Source organism: Triticum urartu, chromosome 7A (assembly GCF_056163025.1).
Source record: "Triticum urartu cultivar PI428250 chromosome 7A, HENAU_Tu73, whole genome shotgun sequence".
In the NCBI taxonomy this organism is placed as follows: domain Eukaryota; kingdom Viridiplantae; phylum Streptophyta; class Magnoliopsida; order Poales; family Poaceae; genus Triticum; species Triticum urartu.
Genome location: NC_141879.1, coordinates 100,940,845 through 100,962,707, shown reverse-complemented (window position 1 = coordinate 100,962,707; position 21,863 = coordinate 100,940,845). Strand labels below are relative to the sequence as shown.

General features: G+C 45.2%; 1 protein-coding gene across 1 annotated transcript; it reads right to left on the bottom strand.

The window, feature by feature from the left end:
• Window positions 1-20,370: 20,370 nt before the first annotated feature.
• Window positions 20,371-21,027, bottom strand: LOC147958261 (uncharacterized). Its single transcript, XM_087533544.1, has one exon. It carries the CDS (start codon window positions 21,025-21,027, stop codon window positions 20,371-20,373), a length of 657 nt encoding a protein of 218 aa, XP_087389670.1.
• Window positions 21,028-21,863: the final 836 nt, after the last annotated feature.

Genomic DNA, 21,863 nt, shown 5'->3' with positions numbered 1-21,863 from the left:
ACCTTTGGAGACACCTGTAGAGCTCCTTTATAATCACCCAGTTACGTTGTGACGTTTGGTAGCACACAAAGTGTTCCTCCGGTAAACGGGAGTTGCATAATCTCATAGTCATAGGAACATGTATAAGTCATGAAGAAAGCAATAGCAACATACTAAACGATCGGGTGCTAAGCTAATGGAATGGGTCATGTCAATCAGATCATTCAACTAATGATGTGATCCCGTTAATCAAATAACAACTCTTTGTCCATGGTTAGGAAACATAACCATCTTTGATTAACGAGCTAGTCAAGTAGAGGCATACTAGTGACATTCTGTTTGTCTATGTATTCACACATGTATTATGTTTCCGGTTAATACAATTCTAGCATGAATAATAAACATTTATCATGATATAAGGAAATAAATAATAACTTTATTATTGCCTCTAGGGCATATTTCCTTCAATTCTTCCTTGAGGAAATCGTAAGGTTTATTTTATAAGTTGTTCCTGATGGATCCTTTATGTATCCAAAGTCTGACCTTTGATTGAAGACCATGTCAATGCTATCTCAAAGCATGTCTGTGGTACTCTCTTCATCAACAAGAACATTTGAAGCCCAATGCTAAATGTTTCTTGCTCAATTATCCAAACAACGCTGTATGGATAATGTCATGAAATTTCTCTCCCCTTACCTAGAGGCTTTTCTACTTAATATCATGTGATGGTTATCATGCTCTGCTTGTCCCTGGGAAGGATATAACCCTGGAATATGTGTTTAAACACGTTTTCCTTTCCATTGGTTTGTTTAATATGATAATCATACTATCCTTTCCCTTGTTTTGTTTAACCTTTCCAGTAATCTGACTTAACTGAGCAGTGATAATTCCCTTCTTAGTTAAGCACTTCGTTGTACCACTCTGTCAGTAAGACCCTATTGCTTTTGTTGATAGCATTCCGGTAACCACCGATGGACGAGAACTTTGCCTATTGGTCCGCCTTGTTCAATGAGCAGGAAGATGGTTCTCTTCGTCCCTCGCCCTTGGTACCAATGGTTGTTGCCGACATAATCGATAGTCTATCCTCTGACATGCCTTGCTTACATGATCGTGCAATACGTCATCGCCCTTCCTACTTTTAACCCACATGGTGGGCCCAAAACCCACAGTTCCACGGGATCGAAACCTGACTCTCCAATACACCCTGTTATCAAAGTTATTCCTCGCGCTTGACTTCGTATGTAATTCACGGGCCACCTGCCTAGTGATCTATTTTGGTATCAGACGCAATACTTATTCCCATTGCTCTGAACCCCTTTCACACTTCGTTTTAGGCAACGAACGTTTGCCTATGCGTTTGAAACTTCTATTTTGCACCTTCTTACTTTGCTCTCGATAATTGCTTAAGTTTCAATTTGAGAGTTACTATCCGCCAGCCTCCCTGATGTTCTCTACCAGATACGTGACCTTGTAGAGGTCAGTTCTTCTGGAGATACCCCTTATCATTTTTCCTAAGTACGATGGAGTTCCCGAAGAAAGGATGCCGACTTCATCATGATGACCTGAAGCAGAGAAATGAAGACATCAACGTAATGGATCGACCTCTCCAAGAAGAGCAACCAAGACCGAGAAGACTCGTTAGAATATCTTAAATCTCGGGACGAGATTTCTTGTAGTGGAGGAGAATTGTGACGCCCGGATAATCATGCTACAGTGATACTCTGCTAATGATGCCACGTTACCTCCATTACTGTTGCTAATCTATCATTAGATCAAAACCGGTCCAAAATTCAAATTCAAAATTTGGTAAATAATAAAAGTTTTCAAACATTAAAATAAAAATGTTCGGTTTGTACTAAATATTACATAGATAATTATGGTGTAGAAGAAACGGTTTTATAAAATGCGTAAATATTTTAAATTGAATTAAAACAGAAGAGAAAATAAATAAAAGAAAGAAATACAAAACCAGAAAACAAAACAAAAATTAAAATAAAAGCCTCCCCCTCCCGGTCGGGAATTGGCCCAATTGGCCACCAGGCCAGCCAGGCCGGCCCACCCCTGCCTACTAACCCCCTCCCCACTCCCCGAAACCCTAAATCGATCCCCACTCTCCCCACTTCCCCCCATGAACTGGATGGGGGGCGCTCGCCCCTGCGTGCCCTGACCCTGCCGACTTGCCACTACTTCCAGTCGCCACCCTCCCCGTCGCCGGACCTCGTGGCATCGTCCTCGACCTCCTCCCCGATGGCCCGCATCAAGACACGCCGCCCCGACCTCAACGCCGCCTCGACCACGACCCTCTTCCCCGTCTACGCGCGCCGTCCCCGTCGGACCACACCGAGCCTCGCCGCTCCTCTCCCCTTCAACGCCGGTGAGGCCCCGAGCCTCCCCCTCTCCTCACCCGGTCACCGTGCTGCCCTTCGTCTCGCTCGCCCCACTCCGCAACGCGCTCGTGCCTGTCCTGCTTGCGCCCCCACTGCCGTGCCGCAGTTTCTCTGCTCTGCTCCATGCACAGCCGCCCCACGGCGCTCGCTCGCGCGCCGCGCCACAGCCCCTGCTGCACCTGCGCCGCGCCGCGCCTGCACACCCCCCTGCGCCACGCTTGGCCGCCGCGTCCCCCGTGTCCTGCAGCCTCGTCTGTGCCACCTAGTCGCATCGCCAGCCTCTGTCCCGCCGCGCCGTGGCCGCGCTGGCTCCGCTCTCTACTGCCGTGGCTCGCCCCCACTACCGCGCCCCGCCTTGGCTCCCTGCCCTACCGTGGCCTCGCCTCCACCTCACCGCGTCACCACCCTGCGCCCCCGTCACCTCCGGCCGCCCTGATGGCCGCCAACAGCCGCGCCCAAGTCGCCCATCCTCACCGGCCTGGCCCTGCGTTCGGGCGACGCCGCGCTTTCGCCCGTTAGCACCCGCCCGTCGCCTGGTGGCCCGTGCCCGTTAAGGCCCCTCTGGGCCACCAGATACGTGGGGCCCTGCCCCAGAACATTTTATAAAAAAAGACTTAACTAAAAATAATAATAATATAATTAGTTAATTAAGATAATTAATCAGCTTAATTAATCCTGTTAATTAGTCTAATTAAGCTTAATTAATTAACCTAATCACTTTAATTAAATTAACTAATCATGTTTAGTTAACTAAGTCAATGACCAGTGGGACCAACACATCAGTTTGACCCAGTCAACGTCCTATTGACTGCTGACGTCATGCTGACGTCATTGTGACATCAGCAAACACTATTCTGGATAATGTTGAATTAAATTAATTAAATAATTTTTAAAAATGATTTAAAACTTTAGAAAATCATATAAAATAAACTGTAGCTCAGATGGAAAAACTTTGTACATGAAAGTTGATCAGAACGACAAGACGAATCCAAATACACAGTCCGTTCATCCTCCACACATCCCTAGCATAGCTAACACACAACTTTCCCCCTCCGGATCATCTGTTTGAAAACGCGAAACACCAAGGATACTTTCCCGGATGTTTCCCCCCTTCGCCGGTATCACCTATCCCTGCGATAGGTCACCCCTAGCACCGCGTATTGCCGCGTCTTGCTTTGTGTTACATTTGATTGCTCTGTTATTTATTGTGTTCCCCATTTGTTACTTCTTTTCGGTAGACCCCGAGACTGTTGCCGGTACCCTGTGGTTGACTTCATCGACGACGAACCCTTTACTTGCCGGAGCAACCAGGCAAGCCCCCCCCCTTGATCACCAGATATCGCCTATTCTTCTCTACTGCTTGCATTAGAGTAGTGTAGCATGTTACTGCTTTCAGTTAATCCTATACTGCTGCATAGCCTGTCCTTGCTACTACTGTTGTTACCTTTACCTGCTATCCTACTGCTTAGTATAGGATGCTAGTGTTCCATCAGTGGCCCTACACTCTTGTCCGTCTGCCATGCTATACTACTGGGCCGTGATCACTTCGGGAGGTGATCACAGGCATATACTATATACTTTACACTGTTACATTACCTTTGATACTGTTCGGAGATGGGGGCTGAAGGGGCAGGTGGCTCCATCCTGGTAGAGGTGGGCCTGGGTTGCCGACGGCCCCCAACTGTTACTTTGAGGCGGAGCGATAGGGCATGTTGAGACCACCTAGGAGAAAGGTGGGCCTGGCCCTGGTTGGCGTTTGCGGATACTTAACACGCTTAACGAGATCTTGGTATTTGATCTGAGTCTGGCCATTTGGTCTATACGCACTAACCAACTATGCGGGAACAGTTATGGGCACTCGACGTCGTGGTATCAGCCGAAGCCTTCGTGACGTCAGCGACTGAGCGGCACACGCCTGATTGGACTGGAACGCCTGCTAGGCTAGGTCTGCTTCCGGCCGCCCTCGCAACGTGCAGGTGTGCAATGGGCGATGGGCCCAGACCCCTGCGCCATAGGATTTAGACCGGCGTGCTGACCTCTCTGTTGTGCCTAGGTGGGGCTGCGACGTGTTGATCTTTCGCGGCCGGGCATGACCCAGAAAAGTGTGTCCGGCCAAATGAGATCAAGCGTGTTGGGTTATGTGGTGCACCCCTGCAGGGAAGTTTATATATTCGAATAGCCGTGTCCCTCGGTAAAAGGACGACCCGGAGTTGTACCTTGACCTTATGACAACTAGAATTGGATACTTAATAAACACACCCTTCCAAGTGCCAGATATAACCTGGTGATCGCTCTCTAACAAGGCAACGAGGGGAGGATCACCGGGTAGGATTATGCTATGCGATGCTACTTGGAGGACTTCAGTCTACTCTCTTCTACATGCTGCAAGACGGAGGCTGCCAGAAGCGTAGTCTTCGACAGGATTAGCTATCCCCCTCTTATTCTGGCATTCTGCAGTTCAGTCCACTGATATGGCCCTTTACACATATACCCATGCATATGTAGTGTAGCTCCTTGCTTGCGAGTACTTTGGATGAGTACTCATGGTTGCCTTGTTCCCCCTTTTCCGCATTTCTCTACCCGATCGCTGCGACCAGATGATGGAGCCCAGGATCCAGACGCCACCTTCGACGACGACTCCTACTACACCGGAGGTGCCTACTACTACGTGCGGCCCGCTGACGACGACCAGGAGTAGTTTAGGAGGATCCCAGGCAGGAGGCTTGCGCCTCTTTCGATCTGTATCCCAGTTTGTGCTAGCCTTCTTAAGGCAAACTTGTTTAACTTATGTCTGTACTCAGATATTGTTGCTTCCGCTGACTCGTCTATGATCGAGCACTTGTATTCGAGCCCTCGAGGCCCCTGGCTTGTATTATGATGCTTGCATGACTTATTTATGTTTTAGAGTTGTGTTGTGATATCTTCCCGTGTGTCCTTGATCTTGATCGTACACGTTTGCGTGCATGATTAGTGTACGATTGAATCGGGGGCATCACAATGGAGCCCCAAATGGACTCCAGATCTGGCCTCCCGATGAAGAACAGGAGGTGACGGCGGCTCCGTCTCATGGAACGCAATAATTCTTTCTCCCTGATTTTTTTCTTCAAAAATAGGATTTTATAGCGTAGGTTCAGGGTGTGCGGGGCCACCAGGTGGGGACAACCCACTTGGGCGCACCTGGAGGGGGGTGCCCTGTTGGGTTGTGCCCACCCAGGTGCCCCCCTCCGGTGGTTCTTGGCCCCAGAAATTCTCTTTATTGATATAAAAAATCCTCGCAAAGTTTCATTCCATTCCGAGAACTTTTATTTCTGCACAAAAGCAACACCATGGTAGTTCTGTTGAAAACAGCGTCAGTCCGGGGTTACTTTTATTCAAATCATGCAAATTAGAGTCCAGAATAAGAGGAAAAGCATTAGGAAAAGTAGATACGTTGGAGACGTATCAACTCCCCCAAGCTTAAACCTCTGCTTGTCCTCAAGCAATTGAGTTGATAAACTAAAACTAAAAAAGAAAAACTTTTACGAACTCTTTTGCTCTTGTTTGCATAAATAAGCTTAAACATCACCCTGGTTTTCAACCAATATTATAACTAACCATGTCGACAGTAACTCTTAAAAATTATATTAACTCATATCAATGACATAATCAGCTAGCGAGCAATAATAAGATATCTCAAATGGCAACACGTTATCAAAACACCCATGATATAATATGACAATAGTGATATCTCGCCAGCCCTTTCTGAGACCGCAAAACATAAATGCAGAGCACCTCCAAAGTTCACGCGGCGACTAAACTTTGTAATTCATGGTAGAAAAGATCCAGTCATGATGCAGCCAACATTAGCTACAAATAATGCATCAGCATGACAACAGTGCTCTCAGGTTTTGGCACTTATTTTAGAAGGTGATGACACAACGTAAAAGTAAATAGAAGGTCCCTTTGCAGAGGGAATCAATGATTTGCAGAGGTGCCAGAGCTCAAGTTTTAAAACAGGGGTGAATGATATTTTGAGGCATGCACCCTTCTTGTTTACTTCACGACTATCAGTTATCAATATCTTCCATGCTAAGCACCCTAGTGGCGGTTCCCAAGCAGAAAAGTAAAGGTTATGACTCCATTGTGAGTTTTTGTTTTATTATTTGAAAGATCAATTCTTTTTGTAGTTTGGGACTAGGCATCCCTATTACTGCCCTTTTCTCGTCGATGGCGAGTGAATAAACACTGGACCTGAGAATAACCCGCTTAGCATGGAAGATACCGACTACCTCCTGTCATTGCATGAATGATCCAGGCACACAAAAAGGATATTAATTTGAAGTTTTTAGAGATGGCACATGCAAATTTACTTAGGACGGCAGGGTAATACCACATATATGTAGGTATGGTGGACTTATCTGGAATAACTTGGGTTCAAGGTTTTTGGTGTACAAGCAGAATTCCCAGTTAGTACAGGCGAAGGCTAGCAAACAGGTTGAGAAGCGGCCAGCTAGAGAGCAACAACGGTCATGAACATGCATTATGTATAAGTAACATTGGACACTAGCATGAGTAGGATATGAACACCATGAATATAAATATCATAGAGGCTATGTTGGTTTTGATTCAACTACATGCATGAACATGTGCCAAGTCAAGCCACTCGAACATTCAGAGGAGGATACCATATCATCATACTACATCACAATTATTTTAATGCAATGTTAACATCCAAGATAAATCATTATTCACTCCTAGCTACTTATGCATGGCATGAGGAACTATAATCTCTAATTTTCATTGCAAATATGTTTAATCATAATGGGCTCAATCATGGGTACTATGTTAAACATATTTACAAAAACAGAACAAGTCGAGTTCATACCCGTTTCTCTCTGCCATGGCCAGTTCATCGAATATCGTCATTATTGCCTTTCACTTGCACAACCGAACGATGTGAACATAATAATAGTGCAAGAGTGCCGTGGACTAAGCGGGAATCTGCAAACATTTTATTCAACAGGAGAAGACAAGGTAAACCGGGCTCTTTGTTAGATCAACAATTATGCATATGAGAGCCACTCAACATTTTCATCATGGTCTTCTCCTTGGTACGACTCGATATAGAATAGAAATTCAGAGAAAAACACTGAAATATTTTTGGGGTTTTTGGTTATATCTGAAAGAAGCCAATAAAAGGGGAAAACAAAAATGAGAAAAACTATTTACACGGGAAAGCTCCCAGCAAGCAAAAGAAGAACAAGGAAATCTTTTTGGGTTTTCTTTTTAGTGCTACAACTAATTAATCTAGGAAGAAAAACAAAAAGAAGAAGGAAATATTTTTGGATTTTCTCAAGTTTTTTCAAACACACAAGAAGAAAGTGAGAAAATAAAATTAAGCATGGATAATGCAATGAAAAAGTGTGAACATCGACAACTGAAACATGTGAACATAAATGTAAAGTCGGTGAGAAACACGTACTCCCCCAGGCTTAGGTTTTTGGCCTAGCTTAGTAATCAATCAATAGCCTGTGTAATGCTCGAAGTGGTAGCTCACGGAGGCTCTTGGTGCGGATGTCTCAGCCTGCCATGCAGCCAAAACCACAAGAACAAAATATCTTCCCCTGCTGTGATAATCAAAGAGAGCAGGCGCAGGCAAATATGTGTATACAACGGAGTCTTGATTAAACAACAATTTGTAGGTGAAATTGGCAGGCTTACCCTTAAGGATCTTATGACGCTTCATAGCATCAAAGTCTAAATACTGCGTGGGTAAAATAGGGTCATATGGCAAAGGTGAAACACCCAGCTCTCTTGCTAAGCATGTGGCATAAATTCCACCATAAAAATAACCACTATTAGCGTTGTGTTGCAACCTACGTGCAGCAATTGCTCCAAGATTATAGCTTCTATCACCGGTGAGAGTGGCACGTATGAGGCTCAAGTCTGGAGTACAAAGTGTACTATAATCTTGTTTGCCTACAATACATTTCCCATTGAATAATGCAAAGTACTGAATTGCGGGAAAATGAATGCTCTTTATTCTACCTTGCGTCACTCCCGTATTCTCACCGTAGCAAAGGCTAGACAAAAATGTTTGGAACTCAGCTCTTGGTGGTTCGTCAAGCGAACCCCAAAATGGAATTTTGGAGTGGTGAGAAAATCTATCTAGTGATATGGTAAATGAATTTTCATATAGTTTAAATGACACCCTAGACTCACGGGGATGAAATTTAAATCCTTTGACAAATGATTCAGTGAGAGTGTGGTGTTGATTGCACTTATCTGAAATGTAGGGACTGCGATCGGCATTGTGAACATATTGTTCAAATTCCTCCTTAATGCCCACACTCACCATATAATCGTCGCACGACCATAAGCATGTTTTGGTGGTGGCATCTCGTATGGAACTCTCACTTGGTTCAACATAAGACCAATGAACGAAACTATCACTAGAAGATGCCTCCGAGGATCTCCTCTTCGACGACCTCCTTCCAAAGAGGTTCATCATTTTCGCGTACAATTTTCTAAAAATTTTTGGGTGACAAAAATTTATCAACAAAACTTTACAAGATTGGTAGCAACTACTCATAGGGATGCCTAGAGGCCATAGCAAGCATTCAAACTACTTAGAAATCTAAGAATTCAACATGCAAGCTCATCTACAACAGCATGAAGAGTGGCTAATTATTCAAAATATAAACTACTAAAACAAAAACTAACTAGACAAACGGAGGAGTCACATGCCAAGCAACAATCCCCTGAAACAGTTTCAGAAATGGAGCTTCGAGAAAAGAGATCGAAATCCGCGGGTTTGAGAGCAAGAACACGAGAGAGAGAGAGAGAGAGCAATGGTGATTTTTTCTAGAGGTAGGTGGTGATGTGGGATGAAGAGATAAGTGAGAGGGCCCATGTGGGGACCCCAACCCACCAGGGCGCGCCTGGGGGTCTTGGCACACCTAGGTGGGTTGTGCCCACCTGGTGCACCTCCCTCTGATATTATTTGCACCAAAAATTCTTAAATATTCAGAAACAAATAGTATAAAATCTTCAGAGCAATCTGAGAACTTTTATTTTTGGGTCATTTTCTATTCCACGGGAAATTCAGAAAATAGACAAAACATGGCATTTTATTTTAGGGACAATTACATTTGAGCCCCTAGTTGTGTCACACCCGTGTGTTTTGCCCCTAAATTCAAAAAACCCTCATTTCTATCCAAGCTCGTTTACTCCTCTTATGTTTTTGCCCTTTGACCGTTTGACTGCAACTTTGAAAACTTCATAACGAATTCATACTAACTCAGAAAAATGCAAATAAGATATCAAAATGATCGGAAAAACATCACCTATATGTGCATGCCATTTGCATTCATGGCAAAAGTGCTGAGAAGTCCCTATCTCAGTTTGAGCTCATATGATGTCTTTTGTCATGAATGCACTTTTTGTCATGAATGCAAATGACATGCACATATAGGTGATGTTTTTCCGGACATTTTGATATCTTATATGCATTTTTCTGAGTTAGTATGAATTCGTTATGAAGTTTTCAAAGTTACAGTCAAACGGTCAAAGGGCAAAACATAAGAAGAGCAAACGAGCTCGTGCAGAAACGAGGGTTTTTTGAATTTAGGGGCAAAACACACGGGTGTGACACAACTAGGGGCTCAAATGTAATTGTCCCTTTATTTTATTTAACTAATAAAAATAGAAAAAAAATGTAGGGACAGAAGGTAGTGTTCACTAAATTCATCAACTTCATACCTCTCAAAAATGATCCATTAATAAGGTTGGTCAAGTCTTATTAACAACCACATTCGATTAGGATGAAACCGAAGAACTTCCATAAATCACTAAGTTACCTCAACAGGGATATGAATATCCCCAACAATAAGCATTTCATATTTCTCTTTGGCAGTAGGTAGAGGTAGTTGAAATCTTCCAATAGTGATTGTAGGAGATTTTTCAATAACATTAATACCATTCACTTGGAATTGTTTCTTGGGAAAGTGCACCGTATGCTCATTACCATTGATATGAAAAGTGACCTCGCTTTTTTTGCAATCAATCACTACTGCAGGAGACTGCTAACGCGACACTACGATCAGAGACCCTTTGTCGAAACTGTGTGCGATGCAATAATCGCAAACAGTGGTGTAAAAAAACTGTCAAAAAATGTGCAAAACATTTGTGATGATGTATGCATCAAACACGGTTCAGGTTTGAGTTGCATGTGCGATGAAGGGCATATGGTTAATCCATTTAAACTGTCTACGATGAGGCAGAACAACAGAAACGGGCAGCCATAACAATGTGTGTGCGATGCAGGACACATGGTTAATCCATTCGAACTGTTTGCGATGAGGTAGAACAACAGAAACGGGCAGCCATATCAATGTGTGTGCGATATACGACATATGGTTAACTCGAACGAACTATTTTCGATTAGGGAACACAACAGAAACGGTTCAACTTAACAAGATGTGTGTGATATGCAGCATACAGTTCACATGGATGAACTGTTTGTGATGAGCCAAAAGAATACAAACGAGTCGTGTAAACAAGATGTGTGTGATACGTGGCAAACAGCCGACTCGGATGAACTCTTTGCGATGAGAAATTACAACACAGACGGTCAATACAGTTACTTCGTGTGTGATTCTGCGTGTACAAAAAACTTTGAAAAATGCAAACTAAATGCTTGCGGTGGCTAGGAGTATCGCACACGATGCGTCTACGAGTACTCGTGTGCGATGATTAGTATGTTACACATATGTTTCCTTATGTGAACATGTGTGTGAATTTGCAATATGGATAGTTAATATGAAAATGCCTTCCGGACATCGGGCACACGCTTAAACTCAATGAACTATGTATGATACTAATACTTTCCATGAAAATTTATGAACTTGGGTAATAGCATTTGAGTAACACATATAGTAGTTACACTATTCGACAAAAGGAGAATCTTCGTAACACAGTTTTGACAACCATATGGTCCATATCTACATACTTAACATAGTAAGGACTATCACATTTTAAGAGGCTAAGGGCCAACAACCATATGGTCCATATCTACATACTTAACATATATAGTAACAGCTAGCACATTTTAAGAGGCTGAGGGCCAACAACCACAACTATCCACTGGAAGCAGCTTGATCACGGCGACTCGGCATCTCGTCAATGAAAAGGAAGAGCCCTCCCGTGCCTTGGTAGAGCAGGAGTAGAATAGTGTCTCCAATTTTCCAATATGGATGCATTGCCACGAGAAGCGAGAACTTGTTAATTTGAATGGTTCCATTTTTGCGGGAAATGCAGTACCTTGCAATCACTTTGGCGTTATTAGCAGGCACAAGTGTAATTTGACCACGCCGGGAAATCGATCCAGGAACGGCTACAGGGGCAATTTCTATTGACATGTAGAATAAAAAACAATTGTAACATATCGTTGAAGATATATGTAGTTTATGAGCATCAACATTAAAATAAGAATTTTTACCAGCGCTTTGTGCACACAATTGGTCTTGTTCAGTGTGTGCACCATAGGTCTAATTAATCCCATCCAAAATCCAGCGTTCATACACTGTGCTATCTCTGTCAGATTATCAACAAAGTTTATGACATGCTTCAAGTCCTTCCAATGAAATTTGGTACGCTTAGTAACATACAGATCATTCACTATGCATTCAACATATCCTGCTTAAAAGGTGGAAAGGTATTATTTATGCAGAACATGGCAGAAGAATATATAGTGTGCATAAATTGGTAAACATAATTTGTTACTGCCTAGGAACGGAGTCAGAATATGATATCACAATTGGTTGCTTAAATAGTGATCAATTGGTTGCTTAAATAGTAATATGACAATATGGAGAAAGTTGAAAGGACACTAACCTCACGTTGGGGAAGTAAACATCCATGTTAATTAGACCAGGCTGTGGTGCACGCACTAGAATTTTATTGCCAGCTTTCAGTGCATAACACTTAGACATTTTTCTCCAAAGGTCCGCATTAAAATAGGAGTGACCATCTTTATCAAGTATTACGCTAACCGTCATTGTAAACCCATATTGCGTTATCAATATGACATCCTGGAAGTCATCAGCAAAGTAAAGCCCAAGATTTCCTTCTACTCCTATTCTTGCAAAGCAAGGGATGCACTGCTTGAAATGAAAATTAAGATCGTAAATTAGATATATTTAAATAACCGAGAAAGATGCAAATATGGGAGTAACTGATAGAACATATCCATATATAGATACAAGCAAAGTACAAAAATATAGAATTAAAAATAGATAATGTAACAAGGATTTGATGCAAATATATAGATAATGTAGCAACGGACGGTATATGTTCACAAAATTAGGCCATGCCGACCGTGGTAGGTTGATATTGAACATACCGAGTGCTCCCTGAAGTCATCCGGAATGGTTAGATAGAACTTCGTTTCCGACTGGCCATGACCACAGTTGCCTGATTTGTCCTTGCACTGTGCACACATGAATGAACACCCATGAATCATCTAGAACAAAAATGATTCCACAACGATTTCCGCCGGTTGATTAATAGCGACGGACGGACCGCGATAAGAGATGAGTGAATATTTCGCTAATTAAGTTGATTACCTTCTCCAGGAGAAAAATCCCCAGCCCAATCCCGCAGAAAACCCCAGTCGACCAGAGTCTAGAATGTTGGTGCAGATAGGCGGCGGAAAGCGATGGAGGCGAAATCCGGTGCCGTTTGGAGCGCGACCTACGGCCACCATCAACAACCGTCAAGATTATAGGGTGCAGAGTTGCGGAGGATTCCGCGGTGAGTGAGTGTGGGGACGAAGTGGGCGAGGGTTTTCTTTTCCTTTTGCATGTGTGAGTGAACACACACGGTTTGTAGAGGCGACGGAGATGAACCGTGTGCGATAGTAAATCACCGAGATTGAATGGGAATCCAAATTTCCTTTGTCTTTCATCCATGAGATTTTTTTCTATGATGAACATAAACCCTGCTAATCACCGTGTTCAAATTTGACACCTTTCCTGGTTCATTTACAATATTTAGGGGATTATGTGCATTTTGTAGGCATTAATGCACGTAATTCAAATTCAAACAATTGGTGCATGAAAGGGTGCAGAAGAACGGTCTGGAAAAACCATACTAGTGGTATTTAGTAATTTCTCAAGCCTTTTACAAGGAATGGGCAGAGATTTCAATGGAGTCAACCACAAACACATCATTTACTGGGTTATCAACTATAGAACAATGAAGTATGGCCTCACCGTGCCCTGGTTAAAAGATAAGAAGGTTTGATTTATGTCGTCATGCACGCCCTTCATAAATCGAACCAACATCGAGGAAGTTCAATGCTTTCGAGAGGGAAATCACCAAGATTGAAGGGGAATCCAAATTTCTGTCCTAGTTTGTCTTTCAGTTTTTTTCCAACGATCAACATACCGCCTCAAATGAAACGTGTTCAAATTTGAAATTTTTCCGAACTCATTTACCATATTTAGGGGATTGTGTGCATTTTCTAGGCATTAATTATGCACATAATTCAAATTCAAACAATCGGTGCATGAAAAGGTGCACAAGAACGGTTTGGAAAACCATGCTCGTGCTATACAAAAAATGAAACACATGGTTGGAAAACATGACGCCTGGTGTGGTGCCATGGTATGGCCTCACCATACCCCTGGTAAAAATTGGAGAATGTTTTCCTTATGTCGTGATGCATGCCTTTCATAAATCAAACCATCACCGAGGAAGTTTCATGGTTTCAAGGGGGAAATCACCAAGATTGAAGGGGGGGTCCAAATTTCCTTTGTCCTTTGTCCATGAGTTTTTTCTATGATGAACATACAACCTGCAAATCACCATGTTCAAATTTGGCACTTTTCCGGGTTCACTTTCCATATTTAGGGGATTATGTGCATTTCCTAGGCATTAATGTGCATAATACAAGTTCAAACAATCGATGCATGAAAGGGTCCACAAGAACGGCCTAGAAAACCATGCTTGTGCCATTTAGTAATTTCTCATGCCTTTTACAAGGAATGGACAGATATTTCGATGAAATGTGTGGCAATAGTCAACCACAAATGTCTGTTTGTTGGGTTTTCAACTATAAAAATGAAATAAATGCTTAAAAAAGATGAAGCCTGGCATGGTGCCATGGTATGACCTCACCATGCCTTGGTAAAAAATTGAGAAGGTTTGGCTTATGTTGTCATGCACGCCTTTCATAAATCGAACCATCACCAAGAAAGTTCCATGCTTTCGACAGGGAAATCCTCAAGATTGAAGGGGAATCCAAATTTTCTTCATTCTTTGCCCTGGAGTTTTTTTTCTACGATGAACATACACCCTACAAATCACTGTGTGCAAATTTGGCATTTTTCCGGGCTCATTTACCATATTTAGGGGATTATGTGCATTTTCTAGGCATTAATGGACATAATTCAAATTCTAACAATCGGTGCATGAAAAGATGCACAAGAACGGTCTGGAAAACCATGCTCGTGTTTTTAGCACATTCTCAAGCCTTTTACAAGGAATGGGCAGATATTTCAAGGAAATGTGTGGCAATAGTCAACCATAAACACATCGTTTACTCGGTTAACAACTATACAAAAATGAAACACATGGTTGGAAAACATGACGCCTGGCTTGGTGCCATGGTAAGGCCTCACCATGCCCTGGTAAAAATTGGAGAATGTTTTCCTTATGTCATGATGCACGCCTTTCATAAATCGAACCATCACCGAGGAAGTTTCATAGTTTCAAGGGGGAAATCACCAAGATTGAAGGGGGGGGGGGTCCAAATTTCCTTTGTCCTTTGTCCACGAGTTTTTTCTATGATGAACATACAACCTGCAAATCACCGTGTTCAAATTTGGCAGTTTTTCGGGTTCATTTGCCATATTTAGGGGATTATGTGCATTTCCTAGGCATTAATGCGCATAATTCAAGTTCAAACAATTGATGCATGAAAGGGTCCACAAGAACGGCCTAGAAAACCATGCTTGTGCCATTTAGTAAATTCTCATGCCTTTTACAAGGAATGGACAGATATTTCGATGAAATGTGTGGCAATAGTCAACCACAAATGTCTGTTTGTTGGGTTTTCAACTATAAAAAATGAAATAAATGCTTAAAAAAGATGAAGCCTGGAATGGTGCCATGGTATGACCTCACCATGCCTTGGTAAAAAATTGAGAAGGTTTGGCTTATGTTGTCATGCACGCCTTTCATAAATCGAACCATAACCGAGGAAGTTCCATGCTTTCGATAGGGAAATCCTCAAGATTGAAGGGGAATCCAAATTTTCTTCGTTCTTTGCCCTGGAGTTTTTTTCTATGACGAACATACACCCTACAAATCACCGTGTTCAAATTTGGCATTTTTCCGGGCTCATTTACCATATTTAGGGGATTATGTGCATTTTCTAGGCTTTAATGGACATAATTCAAATTTGAACAATCGGTGCATGAAAAGGTGCATAAGAACGGTCGGGAAAACCATGCTCGTGTTATTTAGCACATTCTCATGCCTTTTACAAGGAATGGGCAGATATTTCAAGGAAATGTGTGCCAATAGTCAACCATAAACACGTCGTTTATTCGGTTAACAACTATACAAAAAATGAAACACAAGGTTGGAAAACATGACACCTGGCTTGGTGCCATGGTAAGGCCTCACCATGCCCTGGTAAAAATTGGAGAATGTTTTCCTTATGTTGTGATGTGCGCCTTTCATAAATTGAACCATCACCGAGGAAGTTTCATGGTTTCAAGGGGGAAATCACCAAGATTGAAGGGGGGGGGGTCCAAATTTCCTTTGTCCTTTGTCCACGAGTTTTTTCTACGATGAACATACAACTTGCAAATCACCGTGTTCAAATTTGGCAGTTTTCCGGGTTCATTTGCCATATTTAGGGGATTATGTGCATTTCCTAGGCATTAATACGCATAATTCAAGTTCAAACAATCAATGCATGAAAGGGTCCACAAGAACAGCCTAGAAAACCATGCTCGTGCCATTTAGTAAATTCTCATGCCTTTTACAAGGAATGGACAGATATTTCGATGAAATGTGTGGCAATAGTCAACCACAAATGTCTGTTTGTTGGGTTTTCAACTATAAAAAATGAAATAAATGCTTAAAAAACATGACGCTTGGCATGGTGCCATGGTATGACCTCACCATGCCTTGGTAAAAATTTGAGAAGGTTTGGCTTATGTTGTCATGCACGCCCTTCATAAATCGAACCATCACTGAGGAAGTTCCATGCTTTCGAAAGGGAAATCCTCAAGATTGAAGGGGAATCCAAATTTTCTTCATTCTTTGCCCTGGAGTTTTTTTCTACGACGAACATACACCCTGCAAATCACCGTGTTTAAATTTGGCATTTTTCCGGGCTCATTTACCATATTTAGGGGATTATGTGCATTTTCTAGGCATTTAGCGCATATAAATACAATCCAGCTATAGGTGCATGGGTGTGATGTGAGGGACGTGGATTGCCATTCGATCGCGGCGCATCCAATAGTGCACGCGCGTGATCCACATGGCCGGGGTTCCGAGCAATCATAACGCAACACACAATAGGCTCAACGCACACTGTTTCCGGAAGCGACGGAGATGAACCGTGTGCGACAACGAACGAGCAAAATTGTAAGGGAAGCCAAATTTCTGTTGTCGTTTGTGGTTAAGCTCTTGAATACCATCGCACTGTATGGCTGCCCGGCCCTCCGTCCCAGAGCTCTCTCCAGGCGTCGTCCATGGCACCGCGGTGCATAGTAACTTGTAAGGAAGCGATGGCATCCTGCCGCGCCGCGTTCCTCGCCGCCCACGAGCGTGCACATGGTAAGGAAGCGATGGCATCTCGCCTCGCCAAGTTCATCGCCGGCGGCGGCCAGACATGTGACGCCCTCGATTCAATCGTATACTAATCATGCACGCAAATGTGTACGATCAAGATCAAGGACTCACGGGAAGATATCACAACACAACTCTAGACACAAATTTAAAATAATACAAGCTTTATATTACAAGCCAAGGGCCTTGAGGGCTCGAATACATAAGCTTGAAAACACAATAGTCAGCGGAAGCAACAATATCTGAGTACAGACATAGGTTAGATAAGTTTTCCTTAAGAAGGCTAGCACAAAAGAAACATCGATCGGAAAGGCAAGGCCTCCTGCCTGGGAGCCACCTAACTACTCCTGGTCGTCGGCGGTCTTCACGTAGTAGTAGGCACCCTCGGGGTAGTAGTAGTCATCGGTGGTGTCATCTGGATCCTGGGCTCCACCATCTGGTTGCGACATCCGAGAAGAATGGAAAAAGGGGAAAAGACGAAGCAAAGCAACCTTGAGTACTCATCCGAAGTACTCAGCAAGCAAGGATCTACACTACATATGCAACATTATCAAAGGAAGGCTGTATATGTGGAGTGGGCTGTAGAAATGCCAGAATAAGAGGGGAGAAGCTAGTCCTATCGAAGACTAGCATCTTCTGGAAACCACCATCTTGCAGCAACAGGAGGGAGTAGAGTAGCATAAAGTAAAGTAGTAGTAGTGTTATCAACCTCGGCTAGAGATCCTTTCTCGACTCCCTGTGAGAAAGGAATCCCAGAGCCATACTATCCATTTCTCATATTCATGTCTCATCTCAAGTATCCAGTTCTAGTTGTATCGATCGAGATACAACTCCAAGTGTCCGTTACTGTAGGACAGGATATCGATATATGTTTTCTTCCCTGCAGGGGTGCACCAACTTACCCACCACGCTCGATTAACTCCGGCCGGACACGGTTTCCTGGGTCATGCCCGACCTCGGCCAAACAATACGTCGCAACCCGACCTAGGCTTAATAGAGAGGTCAAGCACGCCGGACTAAACCTATGCCCCCAGGGGTCATGGGCCATCGCCCCGGGAACTCCTGCATGTTGCATGGGAGGCCGGTGAGCAGACCTAGCTACCTCCTTCAAAAAGGCATGCCCTTACGCAGTCCAACCCGACGCGCGCCGCCCAGTCGCTGACGTCTATTAAGCTTCGACTAATGTATACGACGCAGAATGCCCATACTATGCCCACGTGAGGGTTAGTGCTATCAGGCCAGAGGCCCCTCGGATCAAATATCCAAATCGTAGTGGATTAGGACACGCGGTAACAAGCAGAGACTCATGAAAGATGTGACCCCGTTGCCCCGTCTCGAGGAGTTGCGGCAAGGGCTAGGAATGCCCGGCCACACCTCGTAATTATCTCGCGGGCACCCTCCAGGTCAACCCGGCTCCACATCAATCGTGGGTACCCCTCAGGGTCGACCCGCCTTTCCATGTAACAGTTGTAAAATCCAAGTATCCGTGTGTCCAAACATCAAGGGGAAAACCCGAGGAATCACCCCCGGTGAATTCCACTCGATGTAATCATCAAGCTGAACGTAAGAGGATCCACCCTCGAGGTTCACACTTGAGGGTTTGCACGACAGAGTCGTATCAGAAGTGGTTAAGGAGGAAATCACCCTCGATGACCACGACTGAATAGCTACACTACAGGGTTAACATCAGAACTGCTGATGAGGTCTCACCCTCGGCACTCGATAGTAACCCACTAGTGTCGAGCAACTAAGGGGAAAGTGATGTGCGGTGCCGGGGTCTGGTCTTCGATGATGAAGCAGGGGCAACAAAGACAAGGTGGGGGTCACTGATGGATCACTAACCAACCTATACTAAGCAGTTTAGGATAAGCAGGTAGGTAACAATAAACAGGTTACAAAAGTAGGCTATGCATCAGAATAGGAGCAATCTATTACAGTAGCAAAATCTAATGCAAGCATGAGAGAATGGAATGGGCGATATCAGGATGATCAAAGGGGGGGGGGCTTGCCTGGAAGCTCTACTGTAAAGGAAGAAGAGTCATCGGTGACGTAGTCGATCACAGGGGCAACATCGATCTCGGGGTCTACCAGAGAGAAGAGGGGGAAGAAACAGTAAATATAAGCAAACAGATGCAACACTAAGCATGACAAGACGATATGCATAGCTAGGGTTGTTCTAACGCAGTACTACACGTTGCAGACGGAGAGGGAAAACATCCGAAGAGGTTTTCCCGGCATTTGGCTTTTTCTAGACAAACGAAAGAGAGGGGACGGTTCCATGTTCAGCATGCTAGGGGCATGGTACAGATGAACGGGCCACGTATTTGGATTCGTTGTATTTTTCTGAGAAACTTCCATGTAGAAAACATTTTCATCCGAGTTACGGTTTATTTTATATGAATTCCTAAAGTTTAACTGAATTTCTAAATTTACTAGATTTAATTTAATTTGAAAATAATAAATACTTAATTGCTATGGGTACATAGAGAAGTGTACCTAGGGATGTTCTAGTGAGGGTGACAGTGGGCCTGGTCAACCGCTGACTCAACATTAACTGTTGACTTGGTCAAATAGAAAATAGTGTGTGTGGGACCCGCATGTCATTGACTATGTTATCCCAGTCAGCGGTTTGACTGGTCTATGGGGCCAGTGGGACCCATGTGCCATAGGTACACATTTTAACAGGTTTTTTTTATAGTTTTAGTTAAATTAGCTAAGTTGTAAACCCAGAGGTCAGTGAGTGCTAAATGTTATGGTTTAGCACTAAACAAGATTAGGCCCAAACTAATACACAACACGTCAGCATGGGCCCACACATCGGTGCCAGACCCGGTGGTTCGAACGACGGTGGCCATAGAGCGCAACGGAGGTACGTCGGCGACGTCTCCGGTGACTAAGAGCATCTCCAACCGTTGCCCCCCCCCCAGGGCGCCGAAAAAGAGCGGCCTGGGGGCAAACCGACGCTAGATCGGCCCCTGGGGGCGACCTAGCTCCCAGCCATGCCCCTAGGCACCGCCCCAACCCGCGACAAATTCAAACGTAGTCATTCCCGCTCACAAAATAGGCGCCACAAATCCGGTGATCATACGGCCACAGTTCGGCGATCGAATGAAAAGTTCGGCGTACAAAAAAGAAAGGACACGCGTGCAGCGCATCAGATGGTGAGGTCGGCCTCCGGCGTCGGCGGAGTCGGCGTGCGTGGGCTTGGCGGGGTCTCTGTACTTGGCGGCGTCGGCGTGGCTTCTATGCTGCGGGGAGTCTCGGCGGCATTACTCGGGCTTGGCGGCGGCGTGGGCGTGGGCGTGGGCGTGGGCGTCGTCGTCGAGGGAAGCTGGTTCAGGATGAGGCCACGCTCCGCCATGTACCACGCCTTGACCGCCTCGTCGTTGCTCTGGAGCATGTTCGCCCCGCCCAGCAGGAAAGCCAGGTCGGTGTTTCTCTTCTTCGCGGCGACGTTGGTCCGGAGTAGGTCGAGCTTGACGGCGCTACTCGACATCAACGCCGACCACCGCGCCTCGGTCTTCTCTTCACGAAGGGCGGCCTGGACCTGTGCGTCGGTGAGGCAGTGCTGGATGGACTCTTGCACTCGAGCGGTGGCCGTGTCGGCGTGTTTCCCCTTCTTGGCACCTTTGTTGCTGTCCGGCCGCCCTTTTGACGCGCCCGGAGCCGTCGCGTACGGCTTGTAGGTTTCCTTGGCCTTGTCGAGGGTGCACCGGACTTCCGCCCACTTCTCGCACATGTCAATGCGCTTGTAAACGTGGAGGTACTTGAATTCGGCGTCGTTGTTACCCTGCCAATACAAGGCGAACATGCGCAGCAACTGCGCAGAGGAACAAAAAGTTGGCGGGCGCACACGGCGAAGAGAGGAGGGAGACCGGCGTGCCATACCTGATCCTCAATGCTGGCGCCGCTCTCCGGGCGAGCTGCGACCTCCTCGACGATCCCATGCCATTTGTTGCACGCCCTTGGATACGCCCCCAATGGTTCGCCACCGCCTTCGCCCCGCGCTGCATGTAGACACCTTTAATGTAGGGGTCGACGAGCTTGTGTTCGTCAAACTCGGCCTTGATGCGGTCCCAGTACGTCTCGATGCTCTGGTTCGTGCCGGTGATCAGGTCGAGGTAGATGACTTTCCATGCTTCGACGAGGCATTCCTCCTCCTTTGACGCCCACTTGATGCGCAGCTCGCCAGACCCGACCTCCTCGCCGGAATAGTCGCCGGCTCCTCCTCCTCCTCCTCTTCGTCGTCCTGCTCCTGCTCCTCCCGCTCCTCCTCGCCATAGACGTAGCCGAGCTCGCCATCCATGCTGTCGCTTAGATCCACCATGTCTTCCGGGGTGACGAACCCGAGAGACGCGGCGGTCGTGGTCGAGCCTGTCGCGATGATGTCTTCCATGTCGGCCTCGGTCTCGTCGGTGCCGCCGAGGTTCAAGAAGGGCAGCGCGCCGTGGCGGAAAGGGGGCATCGGGGAGGACGCGTAGGCGGGCGGCGAGTAGTTGTATGGAGGGTACTGCACGCCGGTGAAGGCAGGCGAGGGCGTGCGCTGGGCTGGGTGTCCATGGGGGAAGGTGACATTGGGGTTGAACCCACTGTGCACGTCCCCATCGGCATATATAGCCCGGCGAGGACGTGCATCCGCATGGCTGC

Coding starts and splice junctions, on each gene's coding strand:
- LOC147958261 (XM_087533544.1), bottom strand. CDS start 21,027: ATGTTCGCCTTGTATTGGCAGGGTAACAACGACGCCGAATTCAAGTAC.